The sequence below is a fragment of the Salvelinus sp. IW2-2015 genome, linkage group LG4q.1:29, assembly GCF_002910315.2.
Source record: "Salvelinus sp. IW2-2015 linkage group LG4q.1:29, ASM291031v2, whole genome shotgun sequence".
Taxonomy (NCBI): domain Eukaryota; kingdom Metazoa; phylum Chordata; class Actinopteri; order Salmoniformes; family Salmonidae; genus Salvelinus; species Salvelinus sp. IW2-2015.
In genome coordinates this window covers 47,808,816-47,834,282 of record NC_036842.1, presented here as the reverse complement: position 1 = coordinate 47,834,282, position 25,467 = coordinate 47,808,816, and the positions used below count along the sequence as shown (strand labels likewise).

At 41.0% G+C, this 25,467-nt stretch overlaps 1 protein-coding gene across 3 annotated transcripts in view; it reads right to left on the bottom strand.

Moving 5' to 3' along the window:
- ptpn9a (protein tyrosine phosphatase non-receptor type 9a) overlaps positions 1 to 15,187 on the bottom strand; it is a 45,876-nt gene extending 30,689 nt beyond the window's left edge. Inside the window, exons 1-3 of one of the 3 annotated variants that reach the window (XM_070442929.1) lie at positions 14,425 to 15,187; positions 11,803 to 11,879; positions 1,075 to 1,218 (exon numbers count right to left, since the gene is read on the bottom strand). In XM_070442929.1, the coding sequence (XP_070299030.1) occupies positions 1,075 to 1,218; positions 11,803 to 11,826 (168 nt within the window). In that variant the 5' untranslated portion in view covers positions 11,827 to 11,879; positions 14,425 to 15,187. Of the gene's footprint in view, positions 1 to 1,074; positions 1,219 to 11,802; positions 11,880 to 13,932; positions 14,333 to 14,424 lie in introns of those variants that run through there. The other 2 variants (XM_023984817.2, XM_023984820.2) reach the window with 2 other exon arrangements.
- Between the last annotated feature and the right edge of the window lie 10,280 nt (positions 15,188 to 25,467).

Here is a 25,467-nt window from a genome sequence, read left to right as displayed (position 1 = left end):
TTCAGTAACCGAAAAGTTGCTAGATCGAATCGAGCTGACAAGGTAAAATATGTCGTTCTGCCCCTGAACAAGGCAGTCATTGTAAATAAGAATTTGTTCTTTAACTGACTTGCCTAGTTAAATAAAGGTAAAATAAAAAATTAGGAGAACACTGCTTCTACAGTATTATGGAAAGTATGGTTTATTCTACATGGAACTGTTACACTTTATTTAGAATATAGGTTCAACAACTGCACTCTTCTCAAATTACTCTGTAGGCTACTGACCGATGCAAAGCTTCCTCAGTAGCCTACATCTCACATCTGCCTGTAGGTCTTGAACTCTACCTGCTGGACACATGGGTTGAGGCAAACTCATGTCATCCACCTGTCCATAACCTGTAATACATTACAWAGATGGAAAGGACTTCGTCACTCACCGGAGACTTGAAGACAATCTCCCCAGAGAGCCGTGCATGTCAGTGTGTGCTTACACAGCCAAATCCATATATTTGGACAAATAGAATGACATTCTAGTTCTGGTTAGACCGCTGAAGTACTCTACACAACTTGTTTTATTTGCTAGGTAAGTGCATATTGCAACACTCAACTTCACTTTTTCATGACACTATATTTACACCCGCTGTAACATATTGAATTATTTTATGTCTGGTTATGACACCTACATAAGTGCCAAAACTGACATTTATTGAAATGTATTTTTTTCCCTGCCAAGAAGTTTCCTTCCGTTTGAAAGTTTGTTTCTTAAATTCTTTAATCATTTAAAAAAAAAAWATCTAATTTTAAATAACTTGTAGAAAATACACGTTATGACACTGTCATGACCATCAATTATATAAGCCAAACGTGTGCACGCCGGCATGTACACATACACACGACCGGAAACATACACCTGCATGTGACCAGAGAAGGCTCTTCCAGGGAGGAAGAGGATGTTCCCCCTCAAATGTAGGAAAAATAAACCCAATAAATCCTCCTAAAAAGTTTAGTTCAAAATAAATTTGCCTAAAATCTTCCACCCAACTTCACAAGTTACCAGCAACCACTGGCATGCCCCACCCCCCCACACACACACCCTGTAGCTGTGGAAGAGCTCGATGGCCCTGAGCACGTCGAACTTGCGCGCCATGAGGAACTTGACGGCCACTTCCCAGGACAGGGGGGACACTCCATGCTGAGTGGTCCACTTGTTGATTTCCTCCAGAAACTCCTTGGTAGCCTAAAAATACACACAGAGAGAGATGTGGTCACACACAATGTACTCACTCCAGGGAGAAATGAAAGACTAGAATAAGTGAAACTCAGGTTTAACATGATACATCCTATGAGGAAGTGGTGCATGTATGACCTTTCTATGACATGAAATGCTATCTCACAGGAGGCTACAGAGGGTAGGACAGCTCATAATAATGTCTGAAATGAAGTAAAGGTAATGGTATCAAACATGGAAACCATTCCATTTATTCCGTTACAGCAATTACCATGAGCCCTTCCTAAGTAAACCTATGGTGGCACCTTAATGAGGAGGAAGGGGTGTTTGGTGGGGGTGGGGACTTAACTTAGCTGTGAAAAAAAATGATACCATAAAAAAAAATATATAAAAATATTATAGGTACAGTAGCACTTTTTGCTTCCACATTTCTGTACTTCCAACAGTGGTCTATTAATCTAAATCAGAACAACTGGATTCCATAAGGTGGAATAAATGTCAGAGAGACTATTTCCGCAATGTTTAAATTGACATTTTTCTGCTGTACAGGAAAATTCCACCAAATGGCGACTAGCTGCTTATTGCAAATGGTCAAAACATCAAACGGACATGGCCGTTTCTCGTAAATGGAAAAGACTTCGAAGACGAAACTCGGTGAACACAGGTTTGGCCAAATGTACTTTTAGCCCAGAAACAAGATGGCGTCGAGGCCTCAATGCTCTTTGAACGAATGCCCATTTTCTGGGATTAAAGGTTGAAAACGGTAATACAGCACTAATTTGACCGCTTCAAGTCTAAGTACATAAACCTACGATGTAAGGAAAAATAGAAACATCCATTTATCTATCGGAATTTACGAGAAATCGTACAATGTCCGTTTGGTGATGGTTAAACAAATGTGTTTATCTTCAAAAAAGTTAGCTCCAGTTGCGGCGTGTTAAGGCGAATCCGTTAAGGCGGGTTTCGAAGCGCTACGTGATTTTCCGTACACACAGTCAATGTGGAGTGACACAGTGTGGGGTTTACATACACAGAGCCTGCAATAGTTACCTGTGTTCGAACTATCAAAAGAACCGTCAGACCTAGAGATCTGAAACTTTATAAACCTGTTCTGGGGCTTCAGTCGGTAGTGCACGGTGAGTTATGTGGCTCTAAAAAGATTCTCAGGCCGAGAAACACCCTCGTCCATTTGCAATAACATCAATTAATTTTGAACGTTGCGAAAATAACAACACTTAGAAAAGTCCCAGAATCACAAGACTAGGTGCATTGAAACCACCTCGGCCCAGAGACGGACCCTAAAGTCTGTCCGATAGCTCTTTCAGGGACCCCGTTACCACACCCGGAAAAAGTGAATTTTCATCACTAATTAAGGTCGTTGCTCGGTCTCCGAATGACCAATCGAGCCAAAACTCATGGTCGCCTCAGCTAGGTCTACACAATGTCAGAACAGGACCCGCAGCTCGAATGTAACCATGTTTTTGAAGGTTTATGGTTTCAACMGAAGGCACTATAAATTGTGTGCCAGCTCTGAAATATGTGAATCCTTGCTATTAAAAGAGTTGGACAAAGTGAGTTTGGAGTCAGTATGTATAAGTTTGGTGTCAGTATGATATCTTATTGACTGACAGTATAATATATTGGCATTGTACATTTTATATTGTAAATGGACAGTGTACATTTCCAATGTATTTAATGAGGGATTTACCATCACCAAATGGACAGGCTGAAATCAAAACCAACGAGCGATGGAGAGGAACCACTATCACTGCTCGGCCATCCCGTGTTCAACGAGTCAGTCAATTGAGCATTTCTACAGTATATTAGAGCATGTCCAATTCGTGTTGGTAAATGTCCATTGTAAGACATTGCAAATGGACAGCCGTGCACCTGGTAATTGAACGGGTTACCAGGAGCATATTTTTAATATGGCTCTAAATGGCTTCAGGGGGGTGCTARGGGTCCATGGCCGGGTAGGGAGCACCTCCCACCCAGGTCGAACCAACAGGGGGCGCCCCTGGTCATTTTGGACGTTTTCAACCACCAGCACGTRGGAACCCAATGCAGTATATTATAGCATGTCCAATGATGGTAAATGCCCATTGTAACATTGCAAAATGGACAGATTACATTTGTCCATTTCCAATGTATTTAATGAGGGATTTTTCATCACCAAATGGACAGGCTGAAATCAACACAAACGAGCGATTGGACAGTGTCCATCACACATATGCTATATCGTCAGTGTGAACATGCTCTTCTGCAAGTTGACAGTGTCCATTGCCAATGTATATCCATAAGGACTTCATTACGAAATGGACATGCTGAATCAACATCAACGAGAAATTCTTACTTCCAATGATCAAACATGACAAAATAGACATGTGTGTGTTAAGCCAATCTCATTTGGTCAGTATATGCCATTTGGACATGGTTCACTGACTTTTGGGTTCGGGAAGCTGACTTCCTATGATCATATATTGCAAATGGACAAAACATAGGCCTTATGGACCAACTCTGTAAAATAAGACAAAATGTCCATACGGTTATGTATAATTGAAAAAAATAAAGAAATMATTTTTTTTTAAACAAAAAATGGACTTGGGAGGTTTTAAATTATTTTTTTCAAAATTTCACCCTTGGGACCTGACTGTGACCATTTGCCATATGTAAATCTACAGTGGAGCGCACTCGCCATCTTTGGGATTTTTGGTGTATGACACTTGGCTTTCTCCATGTTCCGCTTGCAATATGGTTTTGATTAACTGCCGTCCATTTGAGTGATATTTGCGATTGTGTATATGGTTCGCCCAATGCCAATAAGTTGCCATTAATTTTCGTCCATTTCATGGGGCTCTTCCCTTACCATAGCAAATACACTGGCCTTCTGTGCAGAAAACACCGACTACAGTTAAATGAGGCTTAAGATCCAAGACTGCAAAATCAGTATCAATTTCAAGAAAATATGTGCCCTCGCTATTGAAGGAATGGCAGTTTTAAACAAATGGATCAGGGCTCTACGCCAACTTAAAAAAAAAAAAAAACAAGGAGAATGTGTGCGCCTAAATTAAAAATGTAACCGCACAAAGAAACTTGGGAGCACAATAAAAAATATTTGAGGTAATAAAGCTGGAATCCTTCAAATTTGTCGAGGCGCAAAATTCCAGGTCGCACAGCAAAACATTTAGGCTATATGCAAGTAAAATGGTTGCACTGTAAAATGGTTGCACTGTAGAGCCCTGTGGATGTAGATTTCACACACACCCATGTGCGCACACCAAACACAGACGCCTTGGCCACTAAGATAGGTAAGCAAAATGTACTTTAGATACAGCAGATGCAGATACTTTAGATACATGAACGCTGCCTGGGACTGTCCCCCCTCCCCCCCCTTGTTGATTTATCAATTACATAACTATGAACACAATTCCATTTCAGCACTCTGCTCAGTTATCTAAGCGTTCTTTATGAACTACAAGGTTGAGTAGAGAATTGAATCAACAATGTTTTTCAAAGAGTAAAAAGTGATGTGCATAGATAATGTTTTATAGAAGAATGCTATGAAAAATAACATTAGCTAGGTGCTATTGGAGCTGACGGGGCAATGATCAAGGTGGACTATTAACTTCCTGTCCCTCATATCATGCCATCTTTCCCTCTAAACACCAGGAGCTAATTCAAAGCTTTAAGCTTCCCCATTATCCATTCAATAAAATATTCAAATGAAACACATTTGGACAAAAAGGGTTTCATAACACTATATATTTGTTCTGTTCTGTATTTTTTATGATGTATTGTTTGTATATTGTTGTACTTTACATTTGTGCAAGTAACAAAACTATCAATGTTTTGTTACTTGCAATGTTTTGTGTTTTGAGGACCCAAGGAAGAGTAGCTGCAAAATCTAATGAAGATACAAATAAACAAAATCAGTAGTGAAACCTACAGTAGTGTGAAAAGGCACTAGAGACCCCCATTATATCATGTTTCAACTAGTAAAGAGACCAATCTAAGCGTGCACGCTCTCTAGGTCCATGTCCTCCCTAAAGGCTTCCGGACATTCTCTTTGACGAGCCCAGCCAGGCAGCACCAGCAAGCTGTCACAGAAGCCCGAGGGGGGAAATGAAAGCTCAAAGCAAGAGTTCCACTTCTCCAGCCAGCGAGAAGGGGTAGTCAAGTCAGGCTCTTCAAGAATACAAAAAGCTACTGATGAGCAGAGCTAAAAAGGACAGGATGCCACCGTCCTCCTCTTGCAAAGCCCAGGCTTTCAAAGACAAAAGGGTGAGTGTCAGGGCCTCCTGCACTATTAAAACAGCTAAATGCTGAGGAGAAAGCCAACTTGTAATTGTTGAAGAAATAAATTGCACCGTGTTGCTGTATTGTGTTGTCACCATGTAGTTCTTTCATTCTCATCTCTGTTTCTGTGTATCAGTCGATTCTTTTAACTGGTAAATCCAAGAACGTCACGATATTGGCCCGGCTCCTTTAGAAATCTCACGCAAAAAGCATTTCCTCTGGTTGCAGGTGGTGTTTAAAGGAGGTGGGCCTCAATATCTAATCAGATTATCAGTACATTTTAAAGTGCTCTAATTAGCATTATCTTTTTTTGATCTTCCTATATAAATATCAATTGTATAAAAACTGATACTATATTAAAAAAAAAAAATTCAGGTAAATGACAACAAATGGGCMAATATCAGCCAATAATACCAGTCAACTGATATCAGTCTGGCTCTACTCAAAATACAACCAGGAACCCTGGACTCCCAGAGAAGATGAAGGAATGCTATTATTTATGATCCAAAAGAGCCCAACAACCAGGATTCAATAACGGACCACTACAAATTGTGATACTCAAGGACACTGAATATGCTCTCAGACTCACACAGGCCGATTAAATTACAATGTTATTGAGGGACTAAAAACAGGTGTTTGCGCATGGATAAACTATTAAAAAGTAACCTACCTCTGGAATAACTTTCTGGTTCACCAAAACTTTTAACCTTCACAGTTCACACTTGAACATGCACCAAGAGTTGGACCCATTACTGACCTGTTACGTCAAGATGGGTAACTTTTCTAATTTCAGGTGAACTAAGTGCATGAATGGATTCCTAAAAAGTATTCTATGGACCCTGTGTGTCACCAACCCAAAATGTTCTACTTCGAAGAAAAATGTTTTGGYGCAGGCAAATTCTGTGAATCAAGAGGATACACGGAAATATTTACATATTGTAGAGGATCCAGTATGTTGTTCCTCAAATGGTGGTTCTGCTGGGTTACACATGTTGCAATAAAAGCAAAAAGTGTCCATCCTTACAGAGTCATTTTCTTACCGATCTCGCTCCATCTGCAGAAAAGCAAAAACGACTGCTTGCTCTAGGAACAGGTCACAGCCTTCCCATACACTCTGCCCAGAGTCTGTTGCGTCTCCTTAAAAGGCTAAGATAGCAGACAAATGAAAGCTCAGAAACTTGACTGTACCTGACAGTAGTAGTTAGGATCATATTCATCAGTGAGTTCCTTGGTTCACATGGAGAGGGGTGACTGGCTATATGCTGTAACAAGGGCCAGAGGAGATCAATATCAAGTGAGTAGACATGAGAGACTGGCCATTTCACAAGTCTGAAAGCTATACGAACCACCAGTGAACGAGTTCATATTAGAGCCTGACCGATATGTTTTTGGGGTCCGATACAGATTCCGATTTTTTGGGGGGGCGGGGGAACAAAACCGTGTGATAGTGGTACATCTTCAGATCTACTGTTTTACAGCAGGACAATTGCCATCCAAAAGAGCAGTTGTCCAAACAAATATGCTTCAAAATGTTGATTCCTTACATTGTGACAATAATGACACAGCATGAGAATGGCTGCATGTGTTCAGATAAGCAGGAGGTATACYTTTTTGATCCAATTTATTGAATATCGTTATTGGGTGGAATTATCGTCCGCTATCCGTAAAAGGCCAACATCGTCCGATTAGTCTCTAGACAGATGGGTTGCCTCCCACAATGTACCAATGCTCCATGTTTGTAGAAGTTCCGGAATCTCTGTTAACAGCTGGTGCGCAACCTCTGATGTTAAGGAAGTTTTGAGTTTTTGCTCACCCGAGTTAGAATACCTATTATTTACAAAGAGAGTTAGAGTTTTTCATAGTTCTCCATTTACCACCACAAACCGATGCTGGCACTAAGACCGCACTCAACGAGCTGTATAAGGCCGTAAGCAAACAAAATGTAGATCCAGATGCAGCGCTTCTCGTGGCCGGTGATTTTAACACAAAGAAACTAAAATCTGTTTTACCAGCATGTCACCTGTGCAACGAGAGGAAACAAACTTTAGATCACCTTTACTCCACACGAAATACATGAAAGGCTGTCCCTTGCCCCCCCTTCGGCAAATCTGACGGTAACTTTATCGTCTTGAATCATGCTTACAAGAAGTACCAGTCACATGCTCAATATGGAAGTAGTCCGATGAAGCGGATGCTAAGCTACAGGACTGGAATATGCTCCGGGATTCATCTGATAACATTGAGGTGTCACCAGCTTCATGAATAAGTGCATCGACGACGTCCCCACAGTGACTGTACATCCCAACCAGAAGCCATGGACTATAAGCAACATCCGCACTGAGCTTACACCTTCAAGGAGCGGGACACTTAGAAAAATACCGTTACGACCTCCRATGAGCAATCAAACAGGCAAAGTGTCAAAACAGGACTAACACAGAACCCAAACCGGCTGTGCGCGTGCGCCACCGTGCATACATTTATTTTGTCCCCCTACACTAAACGCGATCACGACACTCAGGTTCAAATATCAAAACAAACTCTGAACCAATGACATTAATTTGGGGACAGGTCGAAAAGCATTAAACATGTATGGCAATTTAGCTAGTTTGCTTGCACTTGCTAGCTAATTTGTCCTATTTAGCTAGCTTACTGTTGCTAGCTAATTTGTCCTGGGATATAAACATTGAGTTGTTATTTTACCTGAAATGCACAAGGTCCTCTACTCTGTTAATTAATCCACACATAAAACGACCAAATGAATCTTTTCTAGTCATCTCTCCTCCTTCCAGGCTTTCTTTGAACTTATATGGTGATTGGCACTACACCACACCACAATCATTAAGTTTGCGGATGACACGACGGTGGTAGGCCTGATCACCGACAAATGAGTCAGCCTATAGGGAGGAGGTCAGTGACCTGGTAGTGTGGTAGAACCACCTTTGGCAGCGATTACAGCTGTGAGTCTTTCAGAGCTTTCCACACCTGGATTGCTCCACATTTTTCCATTATTCAAGCTCTGTCAAATTGGTTRTTGATCATTGCTAGACAAAAAAAWKTCAGGTCTTGTGCTAGATTTAAGTATATTTAACTGTCTTCTTGGTAATCAACTCCAGTGTAGAGTTGGCCTAATGTTAAGTAATTTCCCTACTTAAAGGTGAATTTGTCTCCCAGTGTGTTGCAAAGTAGACAAACAAGTTTCTYTAGGATTTTTCCTGTGCTTAGCGCCATCCCATTTTTATCCTGAAACTCCCCAGTCCTTAGAGATTACAAGCATTCCCATAACATGATGCAGCCACCACTATGATTAAAAATATGGAGAGTGGTACTCAGTACTGTGTTGAATTGGATTTGCCACAAACATAACGCTTTGTATTCAGGACATAAAGTTACATTTCCTTGCTACATTTTTTGCATTTTTACTTTAGTACCTTATTGCAAACAAGATGCATGTTTTGGAATATTTGTATTCTGTCATTTAGGCACGTATTTTGGAGTAACTACAATGTTGATCCATCCTCAGTTGTTTTCTCCTATCACAAKCATTAAACTCTAACTGTTTCAATTAATTAATAACGTCACCATGCTCAAAGGGACATTCAATGTCCGTTTTTTTTACCCATCTACTAAAAAGGTGACCTTTGCGAGGCATTGGAAAACGTCCCTGGTCTTGGTGGTTGAATCAGTGTTTGAAATGTACTGCTTGACCGAGTTGCCTTACAGATAATTGTATGTTTGGGGTACAGAGATGAGGTAGTCATTCAAAAATCATGTTAAACACTATTATTGAAAACAGTGATTCCATGCAACTTATGAACTCACTCAAGCACATTTTTACACCTTAACTTATGGAGGCTTGCCATAACAAAAGGGGTTGAATACTTAAGTCAAGACATTTCAGCTTTTCATTTTTAAATATTTAACTTTCACATTTTAGGGGTAGTCTGTAGGCCAGCAACAAAAAACACTAAGTAAAAAAATTATTTAAATTTAAAATGGATTCAATAAAAACTTAATGTGGAAAACATCAAGGGGTGTGTATTAGGGATGCAAATGTCTGTCAATTTTGTTCTCACATAGGCATTCCTTTTGTCCAGGTGTGAAAGGGCAGTGTGGAGTTCAATTAAGATTGCATCATCTGTGTATCTGTTGGGAAGTATGTGAATTAGGGTGGATCTAGGGTCTCCGGGATGATGGTGTTGATGTGAGCCATGACCAGTCTTTCAAAGCACTTCATGGCTACCGACGTGAGTGCTACGGGGCAGTAGCCATTCCCTTTCTTGGGCACAGGGACTATGGTGGTCTGCTTGAAACATGTAGGTATTACAGACTCGGTCAGGGAGAGTATGAAAATGTCAGTGAAGACTAGAGGGCGACCGATTAATCGGCATGGCCGATTTCAAGTTTTCATAACAAAATCGGTAAATCTGCATTTTTGGGCACCGATTATGGCCGATTACATTGCACTCCACGCGGAGAGAGGCTGACTACCTGTTATGCCAAGGTAAGGTGCTAGCTAGCATTAAACTTATCTTATAAAAAACAATCAATCTTAACATAATCACTAGTTAACTACAGATGGTTGATGATATTACTAGTTTATCTAGCTTGTCCTGCGCTGCATATAATAAATGCGGTGCCAGTTAATTTATCATCGAATCACAGACTTCTTTGCCAAATTGGTGATTTATTAACAAGCGCATTCGTGAAAAAAAGCAGTCGTTGCACCAATGTGTACCTAACCATAAACATCAATGCCTTTCTTAAAATCAATACACGAGTATATATTTTTTAAACCTGCATATTTTAGTTAATATTGTCTGCTTAGGGATGCCACCCGTTAGATAAAGGAATGGTTCCGTATTTCACTGAAAGAATAAACGTTTTGTTTTCGAAATGATAGTTTCCGGATTTGACCATATTAATGACCTAAGGCTCGTATTTCTGTGTGTTATATTATAATTAAGTCTATGATTTGATAGAGCAGTCTGACTGAGCGGTGGTAGGCAGCAGCAGGCTCGTAAGCATTCATTCAAACAGCACTTTCCTGCATTTGCCAGCAGCTCTTTGCTGTGCTTCAAGCCTATCAACTCCCGAGATTAGGCTGGCAATACTAAAGTACCCATTAGAACATCCAATAGTCAAAGGTATATGAAATACAAATGGTATAGAGAGAAATAGTCCTATAATAACTACAACCTAAAACTTCTTACCTGGGAATATTGAAGACTCATGTTAAAAGGAACCACCAGCTTTCATATGTTCTCATGTTCTGAGCAAGAACTTAAACGTTGGCTTTTTTACATGGCACATATTGCACTTTTACTTTCTCCAACACTTTGTTTTTGCATTATTTAAACCAAATCAAACATGTTTCATTATTTATTTGAGACTAAATTGATTTTATTAATGTATTATATTAAGTTAAAATAAGTGGTCATTCAGTTTTGTTGTAATTGTCATTTATATATATATATATATATTTTTTTTAATACGGCCGATTAATCGGTATTGGCTTTTTTTGGTCCTCCAATAATTGCTATCGGTCGACCTCTAGTGAAGACACTTGCCAGTTGGTCCGTGCATGCTTTGAGTACACGTCCTGGTAATCAGTCTAGCCACACAGCCTTGTGAATGTTCACCTGTTTAAAAGGTCTTGCTCACRTCGGCTTTCTAAATGGATAACGACCCTAAGCACACAGCCAAGACGACGCAGGGGTGGTTTCGGGAAAAGTCTCTGAATGTCCTTGAGTGACCCAGCCAGAGCCCAATCGGATGTCTCTGGAGAGACCTGAAAATAGCGTCGCAGTGGCGCTCCCCATCCAACCTGAGAGCTTGAGAGGGTCTGCAGAGAGGATTGGGAGAAACTCCCCAAATACAGGCGTGCCAAGCTTGTAGCGTCATACCCAAGAAGACTCGAGGCTGTGATCGCTGCCAAAAGGGGCTTCAACAAAGCACCGAGTAAAGGGTCTGAAAACTTATGTAAATGTGATATTAAAGTTGTAGAAAAAGGTGTCTGAATACTTTCCGAATGCACTGTAGTTACACTTTCCTACTCATTACTGCTGCAATGCTTGTTGTAGTGCTGACTGGAAATAGTGCTGACTGGAAATAGGAAGAACATATATTTTATGGCTTTTAAAAAAAGTGTTGAACACAGTGTTGACAGCGCTGAGTAAGAACTTGAACGCACTCATAAAAACATCTCTTTGCTGTATTCGTTGACAGTCTCTAGTCATGGTTGTAAAAATCTCACAGTATCAACTTTGCTGTAGCTTTCTTTTATGCCTGCTACATTACCGCAGACACGGTCATCTGAGCCATCCGATTGGCCAGTGGTAGGCCTATAGTGCACTTGATTTGCTCTCTGTGACCACCTGCAAAAGCCCGAGAGAGAGAAAGAAAAAAAAAATATTCAAAGCTTTATTTTTTTACAGAAATGTTTGCCGATCGACTAGGAATGCATTGGAGATCAACCAGTTGATCGTGAGCAACAGGTTGGTGACCACTGTTCTAGAAAGTTGATTGAAGTACAATCTGTTGCTTCTCTCAGTGGGCTGATATTTCAGCATGTCAGTCTCGGGGCTACTGCACACGCAAAGCTTAGAGGGAACATTGCCTGTAAGTAACAAGGTACAAGAGTAGTGAATTGATGTTGGCTTCAGCTGTAAGCTAGCAAGGAAAGCTATCGGTATCTTCTTCCCATTGTATGCAGTGTTCTAGCCTGTACTAGACATTGTTTCGGGAACAGTCAGTAATTAACAGTTTCAACATTTCTACATGCCATGTTGCATTATTCAAGTGTGTTAACTTCTGTGCAGCATAACTGGTGATGCAGTACAGACTCCCAGTGAGATCAGTGGTTCCTCATGGCAGGCTACAGCTAGCAATGAGTAAGTAGCACAGGTAGGCAAGAGGAGGCATGAACGGTGTACTCGCACTATAAAAGGATCGGCTATGCTGATAGACTTGATCCTCTCAAATCAGTAGATGCCACGAGAAAACGTTTTGAAGAACTACAGAAATGTTGGTATACTGTGCATCACTACTAGGATATACAGGCCAGAATCTAAAAGAAACCAGCCAGGCCTTATAGTCTTGCTAAACCTATGAACTGTTAAGTTTAGAAATGTTAAAGGTGATTCATATGTAACATGATCATGATTATTGCTGAGACATTAGCCATATGTGGAGAGTGCCATCCTATTCCGTTCAGTCCCATTTGGCACAAGTCGATCCTAACAGGAAGTCTCGTGCGTCATTCTTTCTATCCCCCACTCGCTCTTTCTTCCTGTTAAGCTTCCTGGGAGCCGACTGACTGCCTGCCCCCTCCCCCAACACACACACACACACACACACACACACACACCACACACACACACACACACACACACACACACACACACACACAACAGCAGCATCACTCCAGTGGAAATGTTTTTAACAGCTGCCTATAAGTGAAGTTCCACCATACTAGCAGTCCCCCAGAGGCCCTCTGTTACAACCGGACACAACCAGGCCGAGGTTCTAATAACCCAGCCTACAGGCGTTCAGCACTCCACCATGGCTGGGCCCGCAGAGGAAATTAAGTCCCCAGATAAGACTTACTCTCTGCCGGCCAGATGAGCCACGGGGAATGTGAAATGGGATTAGGGCCTGGAAAGTGTAAAGAGCATCATTACCAACAGGCTGGAAAAAGGGACATCAGGCTTTATAGCATGAATAGACCTACAATAGGTCAACCAGCTCCTTTTTATGCTGTGGATAAATGTTAATCATATGGACTCTAGCAATAGATAGCCTATCATTATATAATACCAGTTCCCTGCCTGGTTTAAAAAAAATACAGAGGCAGCAGCTTGGCATGGATATATTGACCTGTACTAGCCATATTGTTGTTGTGTGGCATGTTAAGGGGGATGTGTGGGCTAAGTGCATCAATGCAAATATAAAATGACAAAACATTGCTTTTGAGATTCTTGCCCTTATTTAATTTAACTAGGCAAGTCAGTTAAGAACAAATTCTTATTTACAATGACAGCCTACGAACAGTGGGTTAACTGCCTTGTTCAAGGGCAGAACGAAGATTTTTACCTTGTCAGCTCGGGGATTCGAACTAGCAACATTACGGTTACCGGACCAATGTTCTAACCACTAGGCTACCTGCCGCCCCTTATACTGTTCGTTTCTAATGCTATAGCATTTGATAGACTGTCTACATTCGCGGAAATCAAGTTTCAATTGTGTTTTTCACTAGCTGTAATAAATCATAAACAATCCATTGTAATATTTTGTAAAGGCCTGTGCCATAAATGTATACAATGTTTGTGATCGAGATGCCTGAGTCGCAACAATTTAACCATTTAAGAGCATAAACTTGCATTGGTGTAGGTAGCCTAAAGCATCAGACATTAAGGTCGTTGTAATTACATTTTCCCTTTAAGGTCTGAACTGCAGGGTGCCGTGATCAGGACACCGCGGAGTCGGCGGGAGATGGCTCGTTAAACGTACCGGAATCCAGGGATGGAAGAGGGCGCTGTACTCCTAATTATACATTGAGAACAATTAAATACTGCTAGATTTTAATTAAACTTCAATTGTCTTCAGCAACGCATTCTAGGCTAGCTAATGCTAAAGCAAACCGTTGGATTCGACAACACTTCCGGTTACTCACGCCAATGCGTGGCGTCGTATTTTCATGGAATCCAATGGCCTGCTACAGTAACGGTAGGCTCGCATTAACAGTAAATTATTGGGCTAGCATACTGTACCACACCATTCAGACTAGAGAGAAGAAATGAACGTAAATCGGATTCTGGCTATGGTAGGCTACCTGGAATGCAACTACTTGACACACAACAATATCATGATTTCTTACGGCGGTATAGATTATCAAATATTTTGCATTATTTTCAAAATTACCTGTTCTTCCTCCGCTGACAAACTGGCTGCCATTCTTCAGTCTCGTTCTTGAGATTCTGACACCTTAATTCTTCAACTTGGTGGCCTTTTTTTCTTTTCGTAAAGGTAAACGACGAGAGTTCTATCCTCTTACCGGGCAGTACCTCAACCGGTTTTGCCTAGGTTACTGGCATTTCACAAAACTGAAATGTTCCTCATATAGAAATGGAAAGCTTATACTGTTTTTGTTTGTCTGGCCTGTTTGAGTCGAATAAGAAATTATATGGAATCTTCCATCAAAAGACTCATGCATGAGCGAAAATCGCTGTTGTGTCAAATCTTCTCGARTACTGAAGAAAATAGTCCTCAACAGTTTGGCGTTTCTCTGGGACGAATCGCAGTTGATCGAATTTGACCCATTTGTCCAGCCAGTAAAGTCACCCACCTTTGCTAAGAATCAAGAATAAAGTCAAAAGGCATGGTGTTCAATCTTTTATTCTCTACGTACGTCGCCTGGACTACTATTCTGCCAGCAGCACTAATGACGTCACTTTTCTATGGTAATGAGAAACCTTCAAAATAAAAGCCTGCATTTCAAAACAGTGCGAGGTGGATAACTCTTTCAAAAGATTGGTGCTTATAACCTAAATTTAAGAAGGAATTTATGTAAATGTATGTATGTGTGTGTGTGTGTGTGTGTGTGTGTGTGTGTGTGTGTGTGTGTGTGTGTATATATACACGTGTTTTTAAAAACATTATATACAGACCACTAATAGAAAAATACTATGTTCAGGCTGGTATGTTGACAATATTGGGGTTATAGTGAACATAAATATTGTTTTTGCCGATGATTGAATTTTACAATCAAATGTATTTATAACAACCTTTTTACATCAGCAGATGTCACAAAGTGCTTATCCAGAAACCCAGCTTAAAACCCCAAACAGCAAGCAATGCAGATGTAGAAGCATGGTGTCAAGAAAAATTCTCTAGAAAAGGCAGGAACTTAAAAAGAAACAGATGAAGCAGGCTCTGAGGGGTCTCCAGTCCTTCTGGCTGTGCGAGGTGGAGATTATAAGAGTACATGGCCATTAAGTTCTTCAAGATGTTCAAACGTATCATAGATGATAGTTTCAACAATACTGTGTAACTCCAGTAGGGCAACGTCTGGAAAAATAGCGCCTACTTGGTAGTGTGTAGCTTGAGGTGCTCGACCAGTCGGCGAAAGCCAACATCACCCACGACAGAGAACAGTTGATTGTCAAGGCCAATGAATTCCATTATCTTGGTGTTAATGGATTTCGCCATTGAGTTGTCTCGCTGAAATTGTCTTACTCTTCGACACAGCAAAAATTGTGGGCTAGGTTAGTAGTTGGGCATGCTTTGAACGTGTAGCGCTATGTTTTGTGCCGTCATTTACCTACATTATATAGGTATGAACGTCATCTTTGACATTGGTTTTGCACATCGGGGGGGGGGGCCTTGGTCAGGGAGGTGATGAAGTACCCGATGGTCACTCTGACAGAACTCTAGAGTTCCTCTGTGGAGAGGGGACAACAATCTGTGCAGTACTCCACCATTTAGGCCTTTGTTAGAGTGGCTAGACAGAAGCCACTCCTCATTAAAAGACACCTAAAGACTCTCAGACCATGAGAAACAAGATTCTCTGGTCTGATGAAGCGGCAGGGATTGGGAGACTAGTCAGGATTGAGGAAAGAGACGAACAGAGCAAAGCACAGAGATCCTTGACGAAAACCTGCTCCAGAGCGCTCAGTACCTCAGACTGGGGCGAAGGTTCACCTTCCAACAGGACAATGACCTTAAGCACACAGCCAAGAACACGCAGGAGTGGCTTTGGGACAAGTCTCTGAATGTCCTTGAGTGGCACAGCCAGAGCCAGGACTTGAATTGAACATCTCTGGAGAGACCTGGAAATGGCTGTGCAGCAACGCTCCCCATCCAACCTGACAGAGCTTGAGAGGATCTGCAGAGAAGGATGGGAGAAACTCCCCAAATACAGCTGTGCCAAGCTTGTAGCGTCATTCCCAAGAAGACTTGATGCTGTAATCACTGCAAAGGTGCTTCAACAAAGTACTGAGTAAAGGGTCGCAACTTATGTAAATGTAGTATTTTATGTTTAATAAATTAGCAAGAATTTCTAAACCGGTTTTTGCTTTGTCATTATGGGGTATTGAGGGGGGGGGGCAATTTTAATCAATTTTAGAATAGGGTTGTAACGTAACAAAATGTGGAAAAAGTCAAGGTCTGAGTACTTTCCGACGGTACTGTATGTGTTGCTTATATAAGGTTAGCAGTATACAGTAAAGTCATAGGCCTATTAAACTTTTTTCAAAAACAAGAGTATGTACAAGTTATATTGTGGTGATTATCAAGGTCAGTGACGTTATTTTCTGTACAGTTTTAAAATGCATTACAAGAGACCGTCTGCTGTATTCTTCAAGCTTAAAACCTTTCAACTAATTTCCACTAACTCATAAAATAGTCTCTCATGCCATTGTAACAAAGTGTATTCACATTGTTCTCCAAAGACTTAGAGTGCAATCACCACAACAAACTACCGTCTGACAGTTTTCTAAAATGGGGGCACCGATGAGAAAATGCATAGTTTAGTGTCACATTTACCACAACTCCATGCATTGCCAGAGTCTAATGCCAGGTATTTCTGAATTGGAAGTAGTGTATCCTCTACTCTTTCATAGTGGCTTCAGGAATCCATCATAAGATCTAAAGTAATGCAATTACTACTACATGTTGCATATCTATGGCTATAACTTTCCAATGTGACTAAGTTCACTGGCCCGATCACATGCTTAAAACCCCACCTGTTGTGGGATGTTCTAGGCACATTTGGCATARCTTCTTTGCTGTCACAAAACCGACTGTGTAACTCTCTTCTGGCCTGTCTACCTTCACAAGTAATGTAATTGGAGCATGGATGACATTAGGGCGGACATTAGAGCTTGACCATTGAAAGCCGTTAGCAGTATTACAGTAATTTGTCATGTGGCCAGCAACACACTGTACTATTCAGTGCCCCATGAAATGACACCATACATACACTGAGTGTACCAAACATTAGGAACACCTTTCTAGTATTGGTCAGTCTGTCATGGAAAGAGCAGGGGTTTCTAATGTTTTGTATACTTCGTGTAATTTTTACTCCCAACCCCACTTTTACTTTGGCAAAGAGTTTTAAAAACTTTTTTATAAGCAAATATGTCATTTATAGGCTTACAGTGTATTGCATTGGGACCACTGGAATGGGCGGAGTAAAAAGTGCTGCTGGGTATGTAGACCTCAGTCCCCCAATAAATACAACACATATAGATTCCACAGACCCTACTGAGTAATCCTAACCCCACATTTACATCGGCACACAGAGTAGTTCTTTCTCCATAAGCCAATATGTAATTTATATGCAGTGCATTCAATTCCAGTGGGTGGAGTAAGGAGTCATTAGCATTCTGTATTAAACCTGTTGCCCAGCACATTAGACCAATTTAAGTTGTGTAGACAATATTGAGTAATTCCAATGACATATATTTGTATTTTATTAAAAGTGTATTTCTTTACATTTAGCCTACACAACAGCTTTCAACATACCAGTGTTGGTGTAAACGTTCTACAGAAATACTTGTATGAATAATACAATGTAAAAAATAATAGTACGTGAAATGATCCATACATTAAAAGGTGGTTGCAGTGCTGTGAGAAACAGTTGTACTGCACTAGAGTGCAGAAAAATGTTGATATTCCAAGTTTAACATGTCTTAGTGGAGGGACTCTTATTATATTTTTTTWAAATCCGCGATCGTGCTGCCGGCGTAATACACTATATACAAAAGTATGTGGACACACCTTCAAATTTGTGGATTCGGCTATTTCAGCCAAACCAGTTGCTGACAGGTGTATACAATCGAACACACAGCTATGTAATCTCCATAGACAAATATTGGCAGTAGAATGGCCTGACTGAAGAGCTCAGTGACTTTCAACGTGGCACTGTCATAGGATGCCACCTTTCCAACATGTCACTTTGTCAAATGTCTGCCCTTCTAGAGCTGCTCTGGTCAACTGTAAGTGCTGTTATTGTGAAGTGGAAACATCTAGGTGCAACAATGGCTGAAGTGGTAAGCCACACAAGCTCACAGAAACGGGACCGCCGAGTGCTGAAGAGCATAGAGTGTAAAAATCATTTGTCCTCGGTTACAAAACTCACTACCGAGTTCCAAACTGCCTCTGGAAACAACGTCAGCACAAGAACTGTTGACCGAGCAGCTGCACACAAGCCTAAGATCACCATGCGCAATGCCAAGCGTCAGCTGGAGTGGTGTAAAGCTCGCCGCCATTGGTTTCTAGAGCAGTGGAAACGCGTTCTCTGAATCACACTTCACCATCTGGCATTCCGACAGACAAATCTGAGTTTGGCGGATGCCAGGAGAACACTACCTGCCCGAATGCATAGTGCCAAATGTTAAGTTTGGTGGAGGAATAATGGTCTGGGGCTGTTTTTCACGGTTCGGGCTAGGCCCCTTAGTTTAAATGAAGGGAAATCTTAAAGCTACAGCATACATTCTAGATGATTCTGTGCCTCCAACTTTGTGGCAACAGTTATGTTTCAGCATGACAATGCCTCCGTGCACAAACAAGGTCCACACAGAAGTGGTTTGTCGAGATCGGTGTGGAAGAATTTGACTGGCCTGCACAGAGCCTTGACCTCAACCCCATTGAACACATTTGGGATGAATTGGAACCAACTGCAAGCTTAATCGCCAAACATCAGTGCCCGACCTCACTAATGYTCGTGGCTGGATGGAAGCAAGTCCCCGCAACTATGTTCCAACATTTTGTGAAAATCATTCCCAGGAGAGTGGAGGCTGTTATAGCAGCGAAGGGGGGACCAACTCCTTATTAATTCCCATGATTTTGGAATGAGATGTTCGACGAGCAGGTGTCCACATACTTTTTRTCATGTTGTGTATTTATGGGGATATCCTGCTGCCAGGAGAACGGTAATGTCACCTGGTGAGGCACAGACTCTTAGATATAACAACTCAACCCTCTGGTGACCACAAGGAAGGACAGTTAAACTTGCCTTCTTTCATTAATAAAAATAGAATAGGAAAATCACAATTTTGTTTCATGCACACACCTTGATGTGATTTCAATGCATAATGAATTACAATTTGACCAAAAATTGAGTTCATGGAACAGCAGGGACTGTGAGGGGACACACATACAAACACACACAAACATACGCACACTAACACTCACTTTATACTTTTAGTTGTGTTGTTTGTATTATTATTTTGTTGTTGTATTGTATATCGTTGAATTTTACATTTGTGTGACTGTCCTTGTCTATCAGTGTATCAGTTACTAGTCATGATTTATGTTTTTTGTGGACCCCAGGAAGAATAGCTACTGCTTCGGCAAAAGCTAATGGGGATCCGAATAAACCAATTAGATGAAACCAGCTGATAATGATTCAAACATTGCAATGAGTTATTTTCCGCTCTGTTTAATAAAAGTGAGTCACCTTTAAACTCCTAGAATTAAAAAGATATTGGAAACTTTAACATTATAATCAGAAGATAGCCTACCTATACAATTGGATTAAAGAGCATTTAGGTACAAATTTTCTTTGTGACCATCACTACCAGTCAGTAGGAAGATGTCTACATGTAGGCCTAGGCCAATATGCTGGAATTGAGTGATCCATTGCATTTAGAAGTCAAGAGACAGGCCCCACATTCTCCCATGTAGTGGAAAGCAATGCATTTTGGGAAACTGCAAATTGTCATATAGAACACATGGAAGCCTTAAAGGGCAGTTCTGCGACTTTTCAACCTCATATTTATTATCTCCAACACCAAACCAGTGTCTGCATACAGTACCAGTCAAATGTCGACACACACCTACTATTTTTTTAAACTATTTTCTACATTGTACAATAGTAGTGAAGACATCAGAACTATGAAATGACACATATGGAATCATGTTGTAACCAAAAAAAGTGTTAAACAAATCAAAATATATTTTATATTTGAGATTCTTCAAAGTAGCTACCCTTTGCCTTGATGACAGCTTTGCACACTCTTGGCATTCTCTCAACCAGCTTCACACTGGAATGCTTTTCCAACGTTCTTGAAGGTGTTCCCACATGTGCTGAGCACTTGTCTGCTTTTCCTTCATTCTGCGGTCCAACTCATCCCAAACGGGTTGAGGTAGGGTGATTGTGGAGGCCAGGTCATCTGATGCAGCACTTCATTACTCGCCTTCTATAAAATATTTGGATTTGTTTTACACTTTTTTGGTTACTACATGATTCCATATGTGTTATTTCATAGTTTAAGTCTTCACTTATTATTAATTTTTTTTCACCTTTATTTAACCAGGTAGGCTAGTTGAGAACAAGATCTCATTTACAACTGCGACTTGGCCAAGATAAAGCAAAGCAGTGCAACACAAACAACACAGAGTTACAGATGGAATAAACAAACACACAGTCAATAATACAATCGAAAAAGTCTATATACAGTGTATGCAAATGAGGTAGGATAAGGGAGGTAAGGCAATAAATAGGCCATAGTGGTCAAAATAATAGATGTGCAGAAGATGAGTGTGCAAGTAGAGATACTGGKGCGCAAAGGAGCAAAATAAATAACAGTATGGGGATGAGGTAGTTGGATGGGCTATTTACAGATGGGCTATGTAAAGGTGCAGTGATCTGTGAGCTGCTCTGACAGCTGGTGCTTAAAGTTAGTGAGGCAGATATGAGTCTCCAGCTTCAGTGATTTTGCAGTTCGTTCCAGTCATTGGCAGCAGAGAACTGGAAGGAAAGGCAGCCAAAGGAGGAATTGGTTTTGGGGGTGACCAGTGAAATATACCTGCTGGAGCGTGTGCTATGGGTGGCTGCTGCTATGGTGACAAGGTGAGCTGAGATAAGGCGGGGCTTTACCTAGCAAAGACTTATAGATGACCTGGAGCCAGTGGGTTTGGCAACGAATATGAAGCGAGGGCCAGCCATCGAGAGCATACAGGTCGCAGTGGTGGGTAGTACATGGGGCTTTGGTGACAAAACGGATGGCACTGTGATAGACTGCATCCAATTTGCTGAGTAGAGTGTTGGAGGCTCTTTTGTAAACGACATCGCCGAAGTCAAGGATCGGTAGGATAGTCAGTTTTACGAGGGTATGTTTGGCAGCATGAGTGAAGGATGCTTTGTTGCGAAATAGGAAGCCAATTCTAGGTTTAATTTTGGATTGGAGATGCTTAATGTGAGTTTGGAAGGGGAGTTTACAGTCTACAATGTAGAAAATAGTAAAAATAAAGAAATAAAGAAAAACCTTGGAATTAGTAGGTGTGTCCAATCTTTTGCCTAGTACTGTATGTGAAAATAGGACGTTTCTATGATCTGTATTTAAAAAGAAGAAAAACGGTGATTTTCAAAACCTGCAACAAGTTTCTAGCCAGATACTGGATATTTGTGTACTCCCCACATCACCTCAAATCTCATAGTGTTTGAAAATCACCCTTTAAAATGTTTTAACTTTTGGTGATGTCATCAGGTAGAACCCACATGAAAAATACTATAGTACACTATGGTCTAAATACCATGTTTTTGCAGACTTTACTATGGTATTCACTGTAGTGTTTTTAAGGACACGACTAATATATTATAGTATTCACTGTAGTGTTTTTTGTGGACATGACTGTAGTATACTGTAGTTTTTACATGGACATGACTAGTATGCTATAGTATTCACTGTGGTGTTTTTGCGGACATGATGGTGTTAGCTAACTAGTGTTAGCTAAAATGTCTACCAGACTTCTCCAGTTACTGTTTAATGAGGGGAACACTTCAACCAGAACATAAGACAAAGGTTTGTGACAGGCCACCTATTGAGATGGGTCAGCAGTTTTGAGCAATCATGTCCAATCAATTTAATTTACCACAGGTGGACTCCAATCAAGTTGTGAAACATCTCAAGGATGATCAATGGAAACAGGATGCACCTGAGCTCAATTTCAAGTCTCATAGCAAAGGGTCTGAATACTTATTTATATAAGGTATCTGTTTTCTATTTTTAATCAATGTGCAAACATTTCTAAAAACCTGTTTTAACTTTGTCATTATGTGGTATGTGGTGTAGATTGAGGATTTTTTTTATTTAATCCATTTTAGAATAAGGCTGTAACATAACAAAATGTGGAGAAAGTCAAGGGATCTTAATACTTTCCGAATGCACTGTATAGTGGTTGAGGACTGTTTATATATCATGTTGTGAGCTACATACTTGTTCTTGCTGTTTTTCTTATTCACACTTTACAGTAAAGACAGTCACTTCATCCTTCTTGTTTTAGTTTGTCATATACTCTTTGGAGGCTAGACCATCAAGACATTTACCTAACCTTGTGTTGTGTAGTGTAGTGGCCTTTCACTGAGGACTTTTCTGCTATGGTAGGTACATGGGTGAGAATGGCTGTCCAGCTGTAGACAATGAGGGTAGACCCTTGAGACATTTACCTAATCAACATAACACAAGGTTGTACACGGTCATGTGCAGTGGCCTTTCAATGGAGAGCTTCCTGCTTTGGTACATGGGTGAGTGTCCAGCTGTAGACAATAAGGACAGACCCCCAAGACATTAACCTCATCTACATAGTAAATTTGAACTGCTTTGTACATGAGCTGAGTGACTGATTCAGAACAGTAACATTTTACAAAAAAACAGACAAATATATTTGCAGACCTTTTAAATATTTATTTATGAAAATAGTGAAATGTAAAACAATGTAATACACAGGTGAAAAGTGTGATGAAAGGGGAAATAAGATAAAAAACACAAAGGTAAACCTCACTAACATGTGAATGAGGAAATAAGTAAAAAAAGAAACATGCAAAAAAATAAAAAAATGTTAATTACTCATCACCCTAAAGTGTGAATAAGAAAAGCACACAGCATCAGTTTTTTGGGTGAGACGGAGGGCACTGATCAATGGTCCTGTGAAGTACGTTGTCATGTCCCTGACAAACGGGACACATTGATCAACAGCAAAATACACCATACATGACTGCTGATGTTTCTGTAACTCCTGCTGACTTTTCTTTAATTCATCCACCCACTGCATAATGTCAGTGTCCAAAGGATCCTTAGCAGTCTTCCTCTTACGGCCATTGCAGCTGGGTCAGGGAGATGGGGCAGATGTTGATGGAGTTGCAGGGCAGAGAGCACCTGGAAGGTGCGTTGGTGAGAAGGGCCTGGGTGTTGAGGAGAGGGGCCGGGAGGTGAGGAACCATACCGGGTAGATGATGAACCAAAGGGCAATTAACCACCTGTAGATGGACCCTATGGACTTTGTCTCTAGGCAGTCCAAAACACCATCCCCCTACAACACAAAGTAGATGGAGAATACATTGCAAGCAATCTCAAAACATCTCCATGGGCTCCTTTTGAGTTAAAATGCTTACTCAAAACAGATTTCCTAAACATCTTAATCTATTTAGCACACACGCGCCAGAGGGAATAGCCTCCGTTTTACTGGATCTTGACCAATTGTGCTATTTTGTGTGTTTTTGCGCAGATCCTAACTTTTGTTTTTACATAATGTTTTGGACATTGTTTCATAATAAAAGAGCTTCTGGACATCAAAACAGAGATTACCAACCTCGATTTGGATGAGGACTTCTATTTCAACAAATTGGAAGCAAAGGACATAATGCTCATCCCAGACCAGGCCCAAATCCCCGACACTCGGAGGAGGCGGAGCTATATTAGTCACCGTGCGGGATATCTAACAAGACTGCGATGGCGAGTGGATAAGTTGCCATTACCCCCCGTTCTATTGGCGAACGTGCAATCATTGGAAAATAAACTGGATGAGCTCTGTTCGAGACAATCCTATCAACATGAACTTTAATATCCTATGTTTCACCAAGCTGAACAAGTACATGGAACATATAAATCTAGCTGATTCTTTTTATACATCGGCAGTACATAACAGCTGTGTCCGGTAAGTTGAGTGGAGTGAAGGGGTGTGTCTCTGTCAATGAGAGTTGGTGTGCAAGCTCTAATAATAAGGAAGTCTCGAGCTCTTGATCACCTGAGCTAGAATACCTCATGATAAGCTGTAGACCACACTATTTACCAAGAGAGTTTATCTATTTTTCGTAGCCATCTATTTACCACCACACACAGATGCTGGCACTAAGACTGCGCTCAACGAGATATATATGGCCATAAGCAAACAAGAAAATGTTCACCTAGTGGCTGGGGAATTTAATGCAGGGAAACTGAAACCCATTTTACCTCATGTCTCCTGTGCAACTAGAGGCAAAAAAAACTCGATCACCTCTACAGACAGAGACGCATACAATGTTCTCCCTCGCCCTCCATTTGGCAAATCTGACCATAACTCCATCCTCTGAATTCCTGTTTAAAAGCAAAAACTCAAACAGGAGGTACCTTTGATGCGCTCAATACGGAAGTGGTCCGATGAAGTGGACGTTAATGTACAGGACTGCTTCGATAGCACAGATTGGAATATGTTCCCTGATTCATCCGTTGGCAGTTTACCACATCAGTCACTGGCGTCATTAWTAAGTGCATCAACGACCAGAAGCCATGGATTACAGGCAACATCCGCACTGAGCTAAAGACTAGAATTGCCGCTTTCAAAGAGTGGGAAACAAATCCGTCCGCTTGTAAAAAATCCGGTTACTCCTTCTGACGAACCGTCAAACAGGCAACGCATCAACACGGGACTAAGAGTGAATCCTACTACACCGGCTCTGATGCTCGTCGGATGTGGCAGGGCTTCAAACTATCACGGATTACTAATGGAAACCCAGCTGTGAGCTGCCCAGTGATGCGGGCCTACCAGGCGAGCTGAACCATGCATAAGAGCACCAGCTGTTCCGGACGACTGTGTGATCACGCTCTCCGTAGACCTTTTAAACAGGTTAACATTCACAAGGTCGCTGGGCTAGACAGATTACCAGGACACATACTCAAAGCATGCGCTGACCAGCTAGCAAGT